The following is a 19673-nucleotide window of genomic DNA, read 5'->3' on the forward strand; positions in this document are numbered from 1 at the left end:
GGTTAAATAAAATCAACTTAAAAGGACACAAAACCCATATTTTGGCTTATGATTTAGAAAGAGTATACAATTTTAATAAAGTTTCTAATTTACTTTTATTATCTAATATGCTTCATTGTCTTGCAGCATCGAACATAACCTTTGTGTATTTTCAGACTCCCATTGATTTATATGGCATTCGCGGCCTCAAGCATGGCGGTTTGAACGATAGGTACGCTGCGTCGGAATAGACACATGCGTACCTGTTGAATGTTTGATAAACTGGCAAGAGGGTCAAATAGAGTTGAATGTGACGGCGGATGATCAGTATTCCACTCGAATAACACAAGCATCAATCTGCGTCGGATTGATAATCGCGGGAGGGTATATTATGTCACACATTTCAACATTTGACGATCTTGGCGCTTTGTTAAATACGGCGGATCAACTTTGCATCTAATTTGATGCGGAATTCCAATGTATTATTAGTTGAAACATTGATAAATCGGCCCCTCTGTCTTAATCATAATAGTTCATTTTGAATTTACTGTCTCTTTAAAGAACCACTAAACACAGTAGAATAACATCAATAAATATATCAGAAATAGAGAATGCAAAAGCCCTTAGTATGAATTCCACAAGTAGTCATTTTTTCTGATAAATTTCAGTTAGTTTTATATTCCTTCCCACTGCATTATGTGAGAGCCATCAACCAATCACAAAACACATATATACGTAAATTCTGTGAATCTTGCACATGCTCAGTAGGAGCTGGTGCCTCAGAAAGTGTGCATATGAAAAATTGTGCATATTTAGATAATGAAAGAGAACTGGAAAGTTGTTTAAAATTGTGTGCTCTATCTGAATCATGGAAGTTTTGACTTTAAAAGGACATAATTCAGATAGAACATGTGATTTTAAACAACTTTCCATTTTACTTCTATTATCTAATTTATTTTGTTCTCTTGGTATCATTTGTTGAAGGAGCAGCAATGCACTACTAGTTTATAACTGAACACATGGGTGAACCAATGACAGTCGGTATATATATGCAGCCACCAATCAACAGCTAGAACCTAGGTTCTTTGCTGCTCCTGAGCTTACCTAGTTAAACCGTTCAGCAAAGGATAACAAGAGCAAATTAAATAATAGAAATAAATTGGAAAGTTGTTTAACATTGTATATTCTATCTAAATCCCGACAAAAAAAAAAATAGGTTTCATGTCTCTTTAAAGGGACACTGAACCCAATTTTTTTTATTTTTGTGATTCAGATAGAGCATGCAATTTTAAGCAACTTTCTAATTTACTCCTATTAACAATTTTTCTTCGTTCTCTTGCTATCTTTATTTGAAATAAAAGCCATCTAAGCTTTTTTGGGTTAAGAACTCTGGACAGCATTTTTGATTGGTGGATGGATTTTTTCCACCAATCAGCAAGGACAACCCAGGTTGTTCACCAAAATGGGCCAGCATCTAAACTTAGATTCTTGCATTTCAAATAAAGATACCAAGAGAATAAAGAAAATTTGATAATAGGAGTAAATTAGAAAATTGCTTAAAAATTCATGCTCTATCTGAATCACAAAAGAAAAATTTTGGGTTCAGTGTCCCTTTAAGTATTTCTGTATACAAAACTTTTTTTTTAATATTTTAACTTATTTCTGTCTCTTCTGCAGGTAAATGCCTCTCATGTGGTTTATTCAAACTTTTGGTATGTTAAACCCATTTCAAATGGAACAAATTCCACTGGAGAAGAAAGTGTCCCCTATTCATGTGAATATGCCTTGTATTTGGAGCCACAGTTTCTTCTGTCAGTTTGGCAAGACAGTGGGTAAATATACATATGCACCGCCATTAATGCTGTATAAATATGTTGCATCTTTGACACAACATTTAAACTTTTTTGTTTGCCAGAAAACAATGTGAAAGCTGTTCAAATGTACAAAATATAGCAGTTGGCCTTCCTGTTAATGTTTGTTGGCAAACAGGCACTTCCTGATAACGCTCATTTGATAGGTCATGAGCCTTTGTACAGCTAATTAACCTCATCCAGACAGTGTGCAACTGATACAGCTATATCAAAAATGCACTATATTTAAATGCTACTCTTCCATATGAATGATAAAATAAAAGAAATTGTGTACAATGTACGTTTAAGGTACCTTACTTTAACAAAGTTTACAAATCTTTAAAATGCTATGAAAGAAAATCATAAATTTTGTTAAAAGGACTTTTCTATCTTCATCCATTCGGCGCGGAGCGGGTCCATCCTGAAGACATCCAGCGCAGAGCTCCTCTTCAATACGGTCGCCACGATAAACTAGAAATTCAATGCAAGTTACGTCATCCAAGATGGTGTCCCTTGCATTCCTAATGGCTGAAAGGTTCCAATCAGCCAATAGGATTAGAGCTGCTAAAATCCTATTGGCTGTTCCAATCAGGCAATAGGATTTAAGCAGTTCTCATCCTATTGGCTGTTCCAATTAGACAAAAGGATGAGAGCTGCTCTAATCCTATTGGCTGATTGGAACCTTTCAGCCAATAGGAAATTCAAGGGACGCCATCTTGGATGATGTCACTTGCATTCAAGTTCCAGTTTACGGCGGCAACCGTATTAAAGAGGAGCTCCGCGCCGGATGTCTTCAGGATGGACCCGCTTCGCACCGTATGGATGAAGATAGAAGATGCCGTCTGGATGAAGACTTCGCCGACTGGATGAAGATGGAAGAGTCCGCCCGGATGAAGACTTCTTGCCGGCTGGATGGATCCTTCAAGCGGGACTTCAATAAATGTAAGTGGATCGTCAGGGGTTAGGTTTATTTAAGGTTTTTTTGGGTGGGTCTGGGCAGTAAAAGCGCTAAATGCTCTTTTAAGGGCAATGCCCATACAAATGCCCTTTTCAGGGCAATTGGGAGCTTAGGTTATTTTAGATAGGGTTTTTATTTGGGGGGTTGGTTGGGTGGTGGGTTTTACTGTTGGGGGTGTTTGTATTTTTTTTACATGTAATAGAGCTGATTTCTTTGGGGCAATGCCCCACAAAAAAAAGCCCTTTTAAGGGACATTGGTAGTTTATTGTAGGCTAGGTTATTTTTATTTTGGGGGGGCTTTTTTATTTTGATAGGGCTATTAGATTAGGTGTAATTCTTTTTTATTTTTGATAATGTGGTTTGTTTGTTTTTCGTAATTTAAAGTTTTTTATTTTTTTTAACTTAGCGTTTATTTATTTTTGTAATTTAGTAATTTTTAATAAGGTTAAATAGTAGATTTAAATAATTTGAGTAGGGTTAGTTTTTTTTTAATATGTAATTTAGTTAATTTAATTGGTAGTTTAATTTAAGTGTAGTATAATAGTTAGGGTAGGTTAATTAATAGTTTAAAAATAGTTTATTTTAATTCTACAGGTAAGTTTAAATTTATTTTAAGATAGGGATGTGGTCATTTTAATTTAAAGTTAGCGGCTTGTTAGGTTTAGGGGTTAATAGCTTAATTTAGTTTATGGTGATGTGGGGAGCTGGCGGTTTAGCGGTTAATAGGTTTAGTTAGTGGTAGTGATGTGGGAGGCCAGAGGTTTAGGGGTTAATACATTTATTCAGTGGCGGCGGGGTCCGGAAGAGGCTGGATAGGGGTTAATAACTTTATTTCGGTTGCAGCAGGGTCTGGGAGCGGCGGGATAGGGGTTAATACTTTTATTTAGGTTGCAGCAATGTCGGGGCGGCAGATTAGGGGTGTTTAGACTCGGGGCTTAACGTTATTGGTTTTCAACCATAGAAATCAATGGAATATCTGGCAGCATCGAACATAAGCTTTCGCTGCTTTCAGACTCCCATTGATTCCTATGGCATCTGTGGCCTCCAGGGTGGCGGATTGAAAACCAAGTACGCTGGGCCGGAATAGCAGCGAGTGTACCTGTTAACTTTTTGATAACTTGAAAAAGTGTCTGTAATGACATAAGCATCGATCTGTGTCAGATTGAGGCCGTTGGATCGTATGTTAAGTCACAGATTTCAACTTTTGCCGGTCTGTAGGTTTTGATAACTAGGTCGGATCTAGCGCGCAACAATTACGCTGCAGAATTCCAGCGTATTTGCAGTTGATGGCTTGATAAATATCCCCCAATGGATTATTGTTTATTTACGTTTTTTTCAAAATTTAAATTTAAGAATATTTCAACACGCATTTTACAACGAAAAATCTTCTGTATATGCTTCTCAGGAAGATTCTCATATTATGGCTATAAACATATGTCTCTTTCTTTTAAATTTTAAGTCATTTCAATAAAATATATATTTATTCATGTGATCTCAAAAGTACAATTTTCGAATATTAAAGGGGCATAAAAAAATGCAAATAGAAAGTATTGCATATAACAATATGTTTAAGCCCTGCAAAGGGATTAAGCATTTAATTAAAGGGTCATGAAACTCAAAATTATCCTTTCATGATTCAAATAGAGCATACCATTTTCTAATTTGATTCCATTATTAAATTTACTTTAAATCTTTTGGTATCCTTTGTTAAAAAGACTGTAGGTAGACTCAGAAACTTGCAAGTGTATAGTGCACTATATGGCAGTTTTGCATTTTCCAGATCACTAGAGGGCAGCAGTGTGTGCTTCTATGTAGTGCTTCATATATGTGCACACTACCTACCTTGGTATGCTCTTCAACAAAGAATAATCACAAATAAGCAGTGGTTCCTCACTTAATAACATAACGTTCTTCTCAACATTTTAAACCAAGCTTAGTAGTGTCATAAACAAAATTAGCAATCAGGTAAAAAGAATTGGTTAAAATTTCAATTTTAGTAACAAAAAATTAAAACTCCATATAATTCACTGTCTGCAGACCACTGACCCCCCACATCGTCATCTGGCACATTTCGCTTCCAGTTTTTCAAACATAGATGATCTTTCTAAAATACTACTAATGAAATTTAAAGGACCAGTCAGTGTTGTTATGTGCAGAATTATGTACCATTAAACGGACACTGAACCCAAATAAAATCTTTGATTCAGACAGAGCATGCAAATTTAAGCAACTTTCTAATTTACTCCTATTATCATTTTTTCTTTGTTCTCTTGTTATCTTTATTTGAAAAAGAAGGCATCTAAGCTAAGGAGCCAGCAAATTTTTGGTTCAGTTCCATGGACAGCACTTGTTTATTGGTGTTGTCCAATTAATAAGGACAACCCAGGATGTTCACCAAAAATGGGCCGGCATCTAAACTTACATTCTTGCTTTTTAAATACACATACCAAGAGAATGAAGAAAATTTGATAATAGGAGTAAATTAGAAAGTTGCTTAAAATTGCATGCTCTGTCTGAATCACAAAAGAAAAAATGTGGGTTCAGTGTTTCTTTAACCTAGCGATGTCTGTAAAAAAGGAGGCATATTAAAGTTTTAACCCCCAAAGCTTTACTTAGCTTTCCTTCCTCGTCATCCTCTTCAGCTACTCAGTTATTTTAACTATGTAATGTGCTCACAAGCGGGGTAGAGCAGCCGACAGCTTTACCCAGCACGGGAGCGCGCTACATATAGTTTAACAGCACTGTCTGGCACACTGTGGTTAGACACATAGGGGCCGATTTATCAATGTCTGGTTGTAGCGGATCATGTCCGCCAGGCATCGGTTAATGCCGACAGTATACGCTGTCGGCATTTAACATTACACAAGCAGTTCTAGTGAACTGCTTGTGCAATGCCGCACCCCTGCAGATTTAGCAGGGGGTGTCAATCAACCCAATCGTACACGATTGGGCAGATTGCAGACCACGGCCTCAGAGAAAGCGTATGAGTTAAGAGGCAGCGGTCTTAAGAAGGCTCGCCGGAAACAAGGGACATCAAACTCCATACGGAGCTCGATAAACTGACCGCTTAGAGCGTACTTTCTTCTTTTTACACTTGATTCATTCTTGCTCTTATTGATGTTGTTATTATTAGTATTGTATCACTCCTATTTCTCAATTGTCCACAAGGAGTTTGTTCTTTCTGTTTTTTTATGTCTCCTTGTTTATTTTTTTTTATACAATCTAACATCCGTATTCCCATAATACACATTATTCAAAGAGTAATCCTTCCTTAGCATATCTCTTGTTTTCACCAATACTTCTTCTAATGGCTGATCAAATTACAATTTGTTTGGGATGATTTAACAACTTTTTATTTTAGTTTGCAAATCTCATATCTGTTCTAATATACAGTCACTTTCCTTATTATTTAGTCTCATTAGTTGTGATATCAACTTTGTTGAACAATCTGGGAATGATGATAAAAGATTCTCCTGCTTGGAGAGAAATTGTAGTGCAGACTTCACAGGAGCTGATCTCACTGAATGCTAAATAAAAGGACAGAATCTTCCAGCACTGTGATATCTCTTTTCTGTTTGTGAAGGAGAGAAAAGCCCAGTGTAATATTGCTGTCTGTTCCTAGGTGGCTTCCGTCCCTTTAATTTCCTCTGCTGCAGCTTACTCCTTGGCCACTACAGGGCTCATCCATTTTGTGATTACTGGTTGCTTGCATCTGTCTTGCTGCTCTCCTATAAATGGGCTGAACCTTACCCCATTCAGGTACTCTGACATTAAGGCTTTTTCTGTTTCCAGTCTGTCCTGAGAGCCCTCTCCAAGCCTTTGAGTAATGTAAGCTTTGATCCAAGCCTGTGAGTCTTGTAAGTTACAATCCAAACATGTGAGTCTTGGAATGCAGTTTACAAGACTCCCAAGTTTGAATTACATCTTACAAGTCTTTGTACCCTACAACCTGTTATATTAGCCAATCAGTATTGTGATCTGCTATTCCAAGTCTGTGTATCCTGCAACCTATTATCCAAGTCAGTCAGTACTGTGATTTGCTATTCCAACCTGTTATACAAGACAGTCAGTACTGTAATCTGCTTTTCCAAGTATGAGTATCCTGTTGCATTGCTATCCCAAGTACCTGAGTATCCTGTTGCATTGCTATCCCAAGTACCTGAGTATCCTGTTGCATTGCTATCCCAAGTACCTGAGTATCCTGTGGCATTGCTATCCCAAGTACCTGAGTATCCTGTTGCATTCCTATCCCAAGTACCTGAGTATCCTGTAGCATTGCTATCCCAAGTACCTGAGTATCCTGTTGCATTCCTATCCCAAGTACCTGAGTATCCTGTTGCATTGCTATCCCAAGTACCTGAGTTTCCTGTGGCATTGAACCTTGCTTCTGTTTGATATCTGACTGTTCTTACTATGTTTGTGTTTCAATAAGGCTTCTTTGTTTTACTGCATAATTATGGCTAGGCAAAATTCTTCTAACGTAAAAGAAGCTGTTCTGTTTCCTGAGCCTAAAAGCACCACCCCTGACCTCCAACCTAAACACCCCTCAATCATGACAAAAGCACTGTGTGATATGAGAGTTTTATTACACTATGTGCTTTTTATTTTATATTACTTTATATTTCGATTTTGGCTTCCATTTATTAAGCAGTGGATGCTGCTTTGGAGCCCCATTGTTTCAGGTCATAAGACCGCTGCTCGTTAACTTCTATCTTCTATCAACTGAAAATACGGTGGAATTCTGCGTCATATTTATCGCAAGATTGATCCGCCGTAGTTATCAAAGCGTCAAGATCTGCAAATGTTGAAATTTGCAATGTAATATACGATCCCGCGATCTCAATCCAACACAGATCGATGCGAGTGGAAAACAGTGGTATTCGAGCGGAATTCTGTTCATTCGCCCTCCTAACCGACACTATTCGAACCTCTCACTAAATTATCAAAAATTCTACATTTACGCTTGCGTCTTTTCAGACTCAGCGTACCTAGTTTTCAATCCGCCACCCTTGAGGTCGCGGACGCCATAGAACTCAATGGGAGTCTGTAAAAAACAGAAAGCTTATTTTCGATGCTGCAAGAGAATGAAGCATATGCCATAATAAAAGTAAATGAGAAACTTTATTAAATTTGTATACCCTTTCTAAATCAAACAATATTATTGCTACAAATTTGGTGCACTAGTAGATATAGGGATAAAAATGAAAAATACATTACTACTTATGGATTATGTTACAACTTTGTCTCTCATTACAAAGCAAGGGAACAATATTATTTTTTTGAAAAATCTATGTGCACCATGTTTAAGCCATGTAATTACAAGTCACACTCTCCACTTCGCGTCAAATTTGACTCATCACTTTTCGCACCAGTGAAAGTATCATATAACAGATTTTTTGTATAACAAATAAATATAAAAATAATTTTCTATGAGATATTGTTTGTTGAGGTATAAATGTAGCTATTTCTTGGACATTAACAGTTGAATAATAAAAGATTAGCTTTAGAGAAATGTGCTTGTTCATGGACAGTAATGAAATGGTATAAATAAAGTTGGGAAAAACCTGAATAACCGCGACATCGATGACTATTAGTTAACACCAGTCCGATGCTCTTCGCACCGTATTTAACGCACGTGTTTTTGACGGCTTTTTTGATAAATAAGCGGATCGTATTCAGATCCGCCGCAGCAATGTCTGGCGAGTGTATTGACACCGGCGAATGCAACATAGTTGACGCTTTGATAAATAGGCCCCCATATCTCTTCAATATTATTACATTTAAAAGGACATGAAACACAATTTTTTTCTTTCATGATGCAGATACATAGTAAACAACTTTTTAAATTACTTCTATTATATAATCTGCTTCATTCTCTAACAAATCTAAGAAACAGAAAGCTGGTCTCACTGATTTATGTTGCCAACTGTATGCAGGTGAAGTTTGATCAAAATTCATAATACAATTATTTAAGTTACAGAAGAGTAATATATGCTAAAATATAGACAAAAGCAAGTTTAAATTGTAAAAACATTTAGTCTAATTTGTAATTGATGCAAACTGAGCCTTTGAGGCCTATTTATTAAGCCGTCAACCGCAAATATGCTGGAATTCTGCAGCGTAATTGTGGCGAGCTTGATTCAACCTATTTATCAAAGCCTACAGACCAGCAAAAGTTGAAATTTGTGACGTAACAAACGATCTACCGGTCTCAATCCAACACAGATCGATGCTTACGTCATTACAGATGTTCCGAATACAAATTCGGCACTATCTGACAACTGTTGCCATTTATCAAATTTCTAACAGGTACGCTCGCCACTATTCCGGCCCAGCGTACCTGGTTTTCAATTAAGCTATTAACCCCTAAACCTAACAACCCGCTAACTTTACATTAAATATAAACTCATGCCTATCTTATAATAAATTTAAAATTACCTTTAGAATTAAAATAAACTATATTAAACTACTAATTAACCTACCCTAACTAGTATACTAAAATTACATTAAACTATATTAAACTACTAATTAACCTACCCTAACTAGTATACTAAAATTACATTAAACTATATTAAACTATTCATTAACCTACCCTGCCCCAAATAAATCAGCTATTTTACCTGTAAATAAAAATACAAATATCCCCAAAAAGTAAAACTCACCACCAACAGAATCAAACCCCCCAAATAAAAACCTAAAACCTAAGCTCCCCATTGCCCTGAAAAGGGCAATTGGATGGGCATTGCCCTTAAAAGGGCATTTAGCTCTTTTTCAGCCCAAACCCATAATCTAAAATTAAAACCCACCCAATAAACCCTTAAAAAAACCTAACACTAACCCCCGAAGATCCACTTACAGTTTTTTAAGACCCGACATCCATCCTCAACGAAGCGGCAAAAGTCCTCAGCGAAGCCGGCAGAAGTCTTCATCCAAGCGGGCGGAAGTCTTCATCCAAGCCGGCAGAAGACTTCATCCAGATGGCATATTCTATCTTCATCCATCCAGCGCGGAACGGCTCCATCTTCAAGATATCCGGCGCGGAGCATCCTCTTCTTACGACGTCTTCTGAACAATGAAGTTTCTTACATTCCGATTGGCTGATAGAATTCTATCAGCCAATAGGAATTAAGGTGGAAAAAATCCTATTGGCTGTTGCAATCAGCCAATAGGATTGAGCTTTCATCCTATTGGCTGATCCAATCAGCCAATAGAATGCAAGCTCAATCCTATTGGCTGATTGGGGTTAATAGGTTTTGTAAGTGGTAGTGATGTGGGAGGCCAGGGGTTTAGGGGTTAATACATTTATTTAGTTGCGGTGGGCTCTGGGAGTGGCGGGATAGGGGTTAATAACTTTATTAGAGTTGCGGTGGGCTCTGGGAGCGGCGGGATAGGGGTTAATAACCCCTAGGTTAATAACTTTATTACAGTTGTGGTGGGCTCTGGGAGTGGCAAGATAGGGGTTAATAACTTTATTACAGTTGCGGTGGGCTCCGGTAGCAGCGGGATAGGGGTTAATAACTTTATTTAGTTGTGGTGGGGTTCGGGAGCGGCGGGATAGGGGTTAAACATTTTAATATAGTGGCGGTGTTTAGTGACAGGGTATAAATAAAGTTGGTAAAAAGTCGAATAGCAGCAAAATCGATGACTGTAAGTTAACAACAGTCCACTGCTCATCGCCCCGTACTTGGTGCGAGGCTTTTTGACAGCTTTTTTAATAAATAAGGAGAGTATATTCAGGTCCGCGGACCCAATGTTAGGCGATGTTAGACGAGCATATTGGTGCCATCGAATTCAGCATAGTTGACGGCTTGATAAATATGCCTCTTTATATCAGCCGCATGTGTTCTCCTGTTAACCTCTCCTCTTTGACATTTTGTATCCCAGAGAGCCTAATTACTTTCTATTGAAGGCACTTCTCATCTCTCTGGGACTTCTAAGTTCCACACTTTTTCTTATTAAATTCAGTGAATCTTTGCTTTTTGGGTCCATAAGAAATAATAAAGCTCTCTGGGAAACTGAAGCTATCAATTTTTCAGTTGTATTTTACATAGAAAAAAAATACAAAGTGCAATGTAATTTGTAAAATATACACATAAATATACAAAGTATGAGCCTAATTTGTTAAAGTTGCAGAAACCATGAAAGAATACTCCGAATTTGTAAAATCACAATCCTAAATACATTGCTGTATACAAAATATAATACAAAATAGAAAAATCGAATTTTAAATCTAATAAAACATAATCTGCAGTCTAAAGTAATATTAAATATATAGCATAAAGTATAAATGCAGCAGATCTCATGTCATGCAGTGCTATATTACACTGGATTTGTCTCTCCTTCATATACAGAAATGCAGGGAATACCACTTGGAGAAGTATTGCAAATTCTGGATTTTTAGACTTTTAGGGACCTCACAGTGCTGGAGTATCATTTTATATCATCTCGTCTGAGCGGAGAGTTATATCATCAGGCCATCTGTTAACATTGTGTTCCATGCCATCCACTTAGATATTTTTCCCTAGCAACATATGATCGGCTAGATTACGAGTTTTGCATTATGAGGGGTGCGGTACTAACTTGCACGTTATTATCACCGCTCACTTCCCTACAGCGCTGGTATTACAGGTTTTCATAAACCCGGCGTTATCAGGCAAAAAGTGAGCGTAGAGCAAAATTGAGCTCCATACTGCACTCCAATACCAGCGCTGCTGAAAGCTGCGGTGAGCTGGTTTTACGTGCTCGTGCACAATTTCCCCATAGGCATCAATAGGGAGAACCGGCTGAAAAAAAAGCCTAACACCTGCAAAAAAGCAGCGTAAAGCTCCGTAACACAGCCCCATTGATTCCTATGGGGAAACTAAATGTATGTTTACACCTAACACCCTAACATGAACCCCAAGTCTAAACACCCCTAATCTTACACTTATTAACCCCTAATCTGCCACCCCCAACATCGCTGACACCTACATTACACTTATTAACCCCTAAATCTGCCGCTCCGGACATCACCACCACTATAATACACATATTAACCCCTAAACCGCCGCACTCCCGCATCACAAACACTAGTTAAATATTATTAACCCCTAATCTGCCGTACCTAACATCGCCTAAGTCTAGCCCTAACCCTAACACCCCCTAATGTAAATATAATTAAAATAAATCTAAATAAAACCTACTATCATTACCTAAATTATTCCTATTTAAAACTACATACTTACCTATAAAATAAACCCTAAGCTAGCTACAATATAACTAATAGTTACATTGTAGCTAGCTTAGGGTTTATTTTTATTTTACAGGCAAGTTTGTATTTATTTTAACTAGGTAGACTAGTTATTAAATAGTTATTAACTATTTACTAACTACCTAGTTAAAATAAATACAAAGTTACCTTTAAAATAAAACCTAACCTGTCTTACACTAACTCCTAACCTTACCCTACAATTAAATAAATTACCTAAATTAAATACAATTACCTAAATTACAAAAAACTCCCACTAAATTACACAAAATAAAAAAGAAATTATCAAATATTTAAACGAATTACACCTAATCAAATAGCCCTATCAAAATAAAAAAGCCCCCCCCCCCCAAAATAAAAAAAAAACCTAAACTAAACTATCAATAGCCCTTAAAAGGGCCTTTTGCGGGGCATTGCCCCAAAGAAATCAGCTCTTTTACCTGTAAAAATAATTTACAAACAACCCCCAACAGTAAAACCCACCAAACACACAACCAACCCCCCAAATAAAATCCTAAATAAAAAAACCTAAGCTCCCCATTGCCCTGAAAAGGGCATTTGGATGGGCATTGACCTTAAAAGGGCATTTAGCTCTTTTTCAACTGCCCAAACCCTAATCTAAAAATAAAACCCACCCAATAAACCCTTAAAAAACCTAACACTAACTCCTGAAGATCCACCTGGACATCCATCCTCAACGAAGCCGGGAGAAGTCTTCATCCAAGCGGCAAGAAGTCCTCAACTAAACCGGAAGAAGTCTTCATCCAAACCGGCAGAAGCGCTCCTCCAGACGGGCAGAAGTCTTCATCCAGACGGCATCTTCTATCTTCATCCTTCCAACGCGGAGCGGCTCCATCTTCAAGACATCCGGCGTGGAGCATCCTCTTCTTTCCACGACTAACGAGCGAATGCGAGCTCAATCTTATTGGCTGATTGGATCAGCCAATAGGATTGAAGCTCAATCCTATTGGCTGATTGCATCAGCCAATAGGATTTTTTCACCTTTAATTCCGATTGGCTGATAGAATTTTATCAGCCAATTGGAATTCAAGGGACGCCATCTTGGATGACGTCATTTAAAGGAACCTTCAGTTGTTGTTTAAAAAGATAGATAATCCCTTTATTACCCATTCCACAGTTTTGCATAACCAACACAGTTATAATAATACACGTTTTACCTCTGTAATTACCTTGTATCTAAGCCTCTACAGACTGCCCCCTTATTTCAGTTCTTTTGACAGACTTGCTTTTTAGCCAATCAGTGCTCACTCTGTAAATTCACATGTATGAGCTCAAAGTTATTTATATGAAACACATGAACTAACGCCCTCTAGTGGTGAAAAACTGACAAAATGCATTTAGATTAGAGGTGGCCTTCAAGGTCTAGGAAATTAGCATATGAACCTCCTAGGTTTAGCTTTCAACTAAGAATACCAAGAGAACAAAGCAAAAGTAAATTGTAAAGTTGTTTAAAATTGCATGCCCTATTAGAATCATGAATGTTTTTTTGGACTTGACTGTCCCTTTAACATCGGTTGAATGGAACTTTACAAAAAACATTGTTTAAGTATTTCAAATATAATTACAGATAGATACATTGATATTTACTGCATAACTTCAATCCTCACACCACTCTGTTTTTTTTAGGACATTAAGAGTAAGTGAAGCTCTTAAATGCACAGATAATCTCTGTGCAACGTTTGCCATTAATGTCGACTATCGGTATTCACTGGATCCGGGTGATACTTTGGAGGAGAACACAAATCTATCAGTTAATATTATGAGATACAACCCTGACCAACAAAGGTTCATGGTGAAACTTGAAGAACTGTTCATATCTCAAGATAGAAAATCTACATCTACATCACGTAGTCAACTTATGTCCAAAGGGTAAGTGCAAAGCTTCTAATATGTATTCTCTTTCCATATATATTTACAGTATATACTGTACATATATATATATATATATATATATATATATATGCCAACTCAAGCAAAGGACGCAGGATCAGTTAAGGAACAGTTAAAGGGATATTAAACATTTTGAGATTGTAATATAAAATGATAAATAGTATACAGTATATATATATATATATATATATATAAGTCTGCAATATACTTTCATTATTTATTTTGTCCCCTTCTCCTGTAATCCAGTCTGAAATTGTGAGCTCTTCAGTTCCTGTTAGAAATGGAAGTGCAGAACACTGTTATATTCCACACAGCCATTGGCTGCACACTCTAGTGACCTATTTATAACTGATTCTAATTGGCCACAGCAGAGAGGGTAACCTAAGTTACAACATGGCAGCTCCCATTGTTTTAGAGACACTAGGGCCCCTATTTATTAAAGGTTTTGCGGACCTGATCCGATCAGGTCCGCAAGACCTTGTTAAATGCGGAGAGCAATACGCTCTCCGCCTTTAACATTGCACCAGCAGCTCACAAGAGCTGCTGGTGCAATGCTGCCCCCTGCTGACTCACAGCCAATCAGCCGCCAGCAGGGAGCTGTCAATCAACCCGATCGTATTTGATCGGGTTGTATTGCGGCGATGTCTGTCCGCATGCTCAGAGCAGTCGGACAGGGTTATGGAGCAGCGGTCTTTAGACCGCTGTTTCATAACTGGTGTTTCTGGCGAGTCTGAAGACTCGCCAGAAACACGGCCCCACAATATTGTCAATATTTAAACAGCTAATGAGAGTTTAAAAATACATCTACATGTTATTCTCAGTATAATATTTTCTTTGAATGCATCATTCTATATAGCATTTGTTTAGTGTATAATATCCCTTTTAGGAGGCAGATGTCTCCTGTTTCTTTCACTGATAATGTGAGCTAAACCAAATCCTCAAGCACCTTAGATACAACAGAACAAGTAAATTCATCCTCTGAAAGGCCAATATAGGGCAGAGACCTTAGAGCATACTTGTTAAATGATGTATTAGTAGAAAACCTATATTAGATTAGTGTAAAATAACAAGAAACTAAAAAAACAATATACTTAGGATGTATCATTCTAGCTTCCCCTGCATTCAGTTTATGGTTTCAGCCAAACTGATGTCCTTATATTTACATTAGAATAGTAATTTTATCTTAGTCACAACATGGAAAAAACTGTTTTTTTCCCCATCAGATCCTGTTTGAAGAGCTACTGTACCAATCCCCCAGTACATAATGTTATTACAATACAAAATTACAATACAAAACACAGTTATTCATATGGCACATTAAGTGGATCATATTTTGAATGATAACATAGAAAAGCCCTCTCTAAGACAATTACTGTTTGTGTCCATTGCTTAGTCTATCCCTCTTTTATCTTGGTATCCTTTGCTAAAATGTAGCTCCTTTTCATGAGAGTATACTGTGGTAAGCTCAGGAACGTGCACATGACTTGAGCATTATATGTATAACTCTGAGGTCAATTCCAATTTTTCTGTTGGAAAAATGGAAATTGATTTTTTTTTTCATTAACAAAGTGATCACAATCTTTCCACATCAAACACCGCAAGATATTTAACATACATGAGATTTGATCTCCATTTTCCAACAATGGCACTCGGAATTGCCAATAATGGATTCTGGTCACTGAAATACCAAATGAGTAAATGGGGTTAAAGGGACACTGAACCCAATTTTTTTTCTTTTGTAATTCAGAAAGAGCATGCAATTTTAAGCAACTTTCTAATTTACTCCTATTATCAATTTTTCTTTGTTCTCTTGCTATCATTATTTGAAAAAGAAGGCATCTAAGCTTTTTTTTGGTTTTAGTACTCTGGACAGCACTTTTTTATTGGTGGATGAATTTATCCACCAATCATCAAGGACAACCCAGGTTGTTCACTAAAAATGGGCCGGCATCTAAACTTACATTCTTGCATTTCAAATAAAGATACCAAGAAAATGAAGAAAATTTGCTAATAGGAGTAAATTAGAAAGTTGCTTAAAATTTCATGCTCAATCTGAATAACGAAAGGAAATTTTTGGGTACAGTGTCCCTTTAATGGAGTCTGTGTGTGTTTTGCTATTGGTTAGAGGGGTGTTTATAATACGTGTTAAGCAATACGAATTACATTTTTATATGGGCATGATGAGTATACTGGGCATCAATGTTTGAAAAAAAATATTTAAAATAAAGAACATTGCGGGATATTAATTTCCATAAGAAGAAAGTGATCACAACTTATCTCAATGTGATTTTAACAGTTCTAATGCTATATATTGTGAAATCGGTAAGTGACAAAAACCCACCACAATATTGGTTTATCAGCTGAGTATAAATGAGAGGTGCAAGCTGTTAGAAGCCACTGGCCAATTCCCAAACAAATACTTGACCAAACAAAACAGCAGCACCCCAATGTAGTTCAAGGCTTTATTGGAGAGTCAAGTAAAAGAACTGCAACGTTTCGGGGGTCAAACCCTTAATCATGCATACAAACATCACATCCAGTCTACCTTAAATAGCATGAAATTAACCATAAGTGCTCAACACACCTGAGCACTCACCCCACCTAGTGGTCACTCAAAGTAATTACAATAATATTAATAGACAGGTGATAATAGAAAATATATATATATTAGGGGCAGTAAGAATCATATATATCAATTTTAGAGCAACAACTATGTACATATTCAACTTAAATCAATCTATCAAGGTCACTTTTTTAGTCATAATTTTTTAATAGAATACAGACCAATCAATTTCTTTGTTAATACCTTTAGGGGATAGGGTATCAAGAGTAAAAATCCCCTCCTAGGTCTCCCTAATTGGTCCATTATTTGGAACTGGAACTGACTCACTGAGTGCCCAGCCTCTATAAAGTGTCCCGCAACATGGGATGTCAATCATTTGCAGCGGCTATTGCTTTTGTGCTCAACTATGGCTATCCTAGTGGTCTCCCCAACATAGGCCTGCCCACAAGGACACTAAATCATATAAATAGCAAACATCTAGATTACGAGTTTTGCGCTAAACAGGGTGCGAAAAGAACGCCAAAAAATTTGCGTTATTGCACTCTCCATAGCGCTGCCATTACGAGTTACTGAAAAACCTCCTTGTGCTGTGTGTTATGGAGCATTAAGCTGAGTTTACATGCTCATGCCCGCTTTCCCCCACAGACATCAATGGGGAGAGAGTGTTAGAAAAAAAACTAACACCTGCGATTGCGGAATGGAGATCCCCATAAGGCAACCCCATTTATGTCTATGGGGGAAAGAAAGTTACGTTTAAACCTAACACCCTAACATAAACCCGAAGTCTAAACACCCCTAAACCACCGCCCCCGACATCACCGACACTTATAAAAGTTATTAACCCTTTTTCTGCCGCTTCTCAACATCGCCAACACTAATAAAAGTTATTAACCCCTATTCCGCCACTCCCCGTCATCACCGACACTAATAAAGGTTATTAAACCCTATTCCACCCCGACATCGCCGACACCTAAAGAAACCTATTAACCCCTAAACCGCTGGCCCCCCACATTGCCAACACTATAATAAAGTATTAACCCCTAAACCTCCAGCCCCCCACATCGTAACTACTAAAATAAACCTATTAACCCCTACACCGCCGGCCCCCCATATCGCAAAAAACACTAAATGAAACTATTAACCCCTAAACCTAACACCCCCCTAACTTTAAATTAAAATTACAATATAAATATCTTTAAAAAAATAAAAATTTACCTGTAAAATAAAAAAAAACTAAGTTTAAATTAAACTAGCATAACTATTCTAGTAAAATAAAAAAAAACTAACAATTAAAACCCTAAATTAAAAAAAACTAACACTACCAAATAAAAAATCTAACATTACAAAAATAAAAACACTCCCTAACCTACAATAAACTACCAATAGCCCTAAGTTAAACAGTTCTTTTACCTTAAAAATGACTAAGCCCCCCCCCCCCGAAAAATCCCCCCCCACACAAACCCCCCAAAATAACCTAAGTCTAAAAAATCCTACGCTACGCATTTCCCCTGTTCAAATCAGCCAATAGGATTTCAGCAGCTCTCATCCTATTGGCTGATTTGAATTTGAAGAATAAAATCAGCCAATAGGAATAGCGCTATGGAAAATCCTGCACTCAAACTTCATTTTTTTGAGTGCAGAATGGACGTTGCATTACAGGTTAAAATGCTTAGGATATAGCTATACTGAAGGAACTCGTAATATGCGTTTCCGGCCATTCCACGCGCATTGGTTAATTTTTCAGCGGTAAAGCTGTACCACAAAACTCGTAATCTAGCTGATATTTTGTTGCACATGTATAGTGCTCCTTGATATTAAATTTCTTCTCAGTGAGGGGATGTAAAAACTGAGCACCTTTGATCACTGAGTTACAGCTATAGCACTGCACGCATGGATAACAGCCTTTATTTAACCCCATAATATAGGTTTGTTTTAGGACTTTAGGGGAACCTAAATTAGCTCTTATCAGTCTATCACACAAAATACTGCTACATTTATACGCAGGCATAGGCATATCTTTAAATTCTGAGATAGTAGGATTACATTTTTCAAGTACATGTCAATGCTTTTGAACAATTTTTTTGTATCAAGGCACTTTGATTAGAGTACTATGACACACAATTCAAAAACCCACTGTACAGAGCCTCACTATCACTATACAGAACATGGTTTCTCTTTGCCACATTTCTACAAGTACAAATACTTAACTCCCGATCTCGACAACGTGATTGCAGAGAGAAACCCTGTTCCTACAGACAAGAATACTATACTTTACAATCACAAAAATGTGAGTATGAAATAAAAACAAATATCTTAAGAGCGTGACTGCTAGACGCTATTTTTTGATGTTGCAGTTTATGATTTCTATTTTACTTATCTGTCTGTTAAGCTATACAATGCTGCTGAATGCCGGATTGATCAATCTAGACCAAATTTTCCTATATACATCTAAAATGGCGTCTGTATCTGTTTCAGAGTGTATTGCACTTCTGTAAGGTAATATAATTATTCCAAATATTTATATAATACAAACAAACATCAAAAATTATTTTTTTTAACTTTATCAACAACCTTTGTGTGTTGAATTTGATGGAGCGGATTCTGCTTCTGAGGATCATCATTTAAGGCTCGCCTTTTAGGTGGCGATCGGGATGATTGACTGCCCCTGCTAGCGGCTGATTGTCCACCAGTGAGCAGGGGGCGGCATTGCACAAGCATTTCACTAGAAATGCTTGTGCAATGTTAAATGCCAACAGCGTATACTGTGGGCATTTAGCGATGTTGAGCGAACATCTCACTCGCCTTTTAATAAATTTACCCCGATATGTCCATTTTGTTGACAAAATAAAGTACACAACTTATGGTAAGGAGAATTGTGATTACCAAAGCCATTGCTGTCCATAGACATTTTTTCTGCTGTCTGCTTGGATCCTATCTGAACTTTTCCCAATATGGAAATGTTATTAACCCTTGGATTGTGATCACTCAGAACATAAAAGCATAGACAGGGAGCCAAAAAAAACAGCCAAGAAAGAAGATTGCAATTGACCCCACCATTGTAAATACTGCTCATGCTAGCCTTATGGAAATCGCCCAAATTTCAACAAAAGATACCAAAAGGAAAAGTTAAATGCAATAATAGAAGTCTTAGCTTTTTGTATGGCT

General features: G+C 37.2%; 1 protein-coding gene across 1 annotated transcript in view; it reads left to right on the top strand.

The window, feature by feature from the left end:
- The window catches only part of LOC128653573 (uncharacterized), a 261458-nt gene that overhangs the window by 235021 nt on the left and 6764 nt on the right, over positions 1-19673 (top strand). The window contains exons 26-27 of the mRNA XM_053706954.1: positions 1657-1811; positions 13682-13924. Coding sequence (XP_053562929.1) covers positions 1657-1811; positions 13682-13924 — 398 coding nt within the window. The remainder of the gene's footprint in view (positions 1-1656; positions 1812-13681; positions 13925-19673) is intronic.

The sequence above is a fragment of the Bombina bombina genome, chromosome 3, assembly GCF_027579735.1.
Source record: "Bombina bombina isolate aBomBom1 chromosome 3, aBomBom1.pri, whole genome shotgun sequence".
NCBI lineage: Eukaryota > Metazoa > Chordata > Amphibia > Anura > Bombinatoridae > Bombina > Bombina bombina.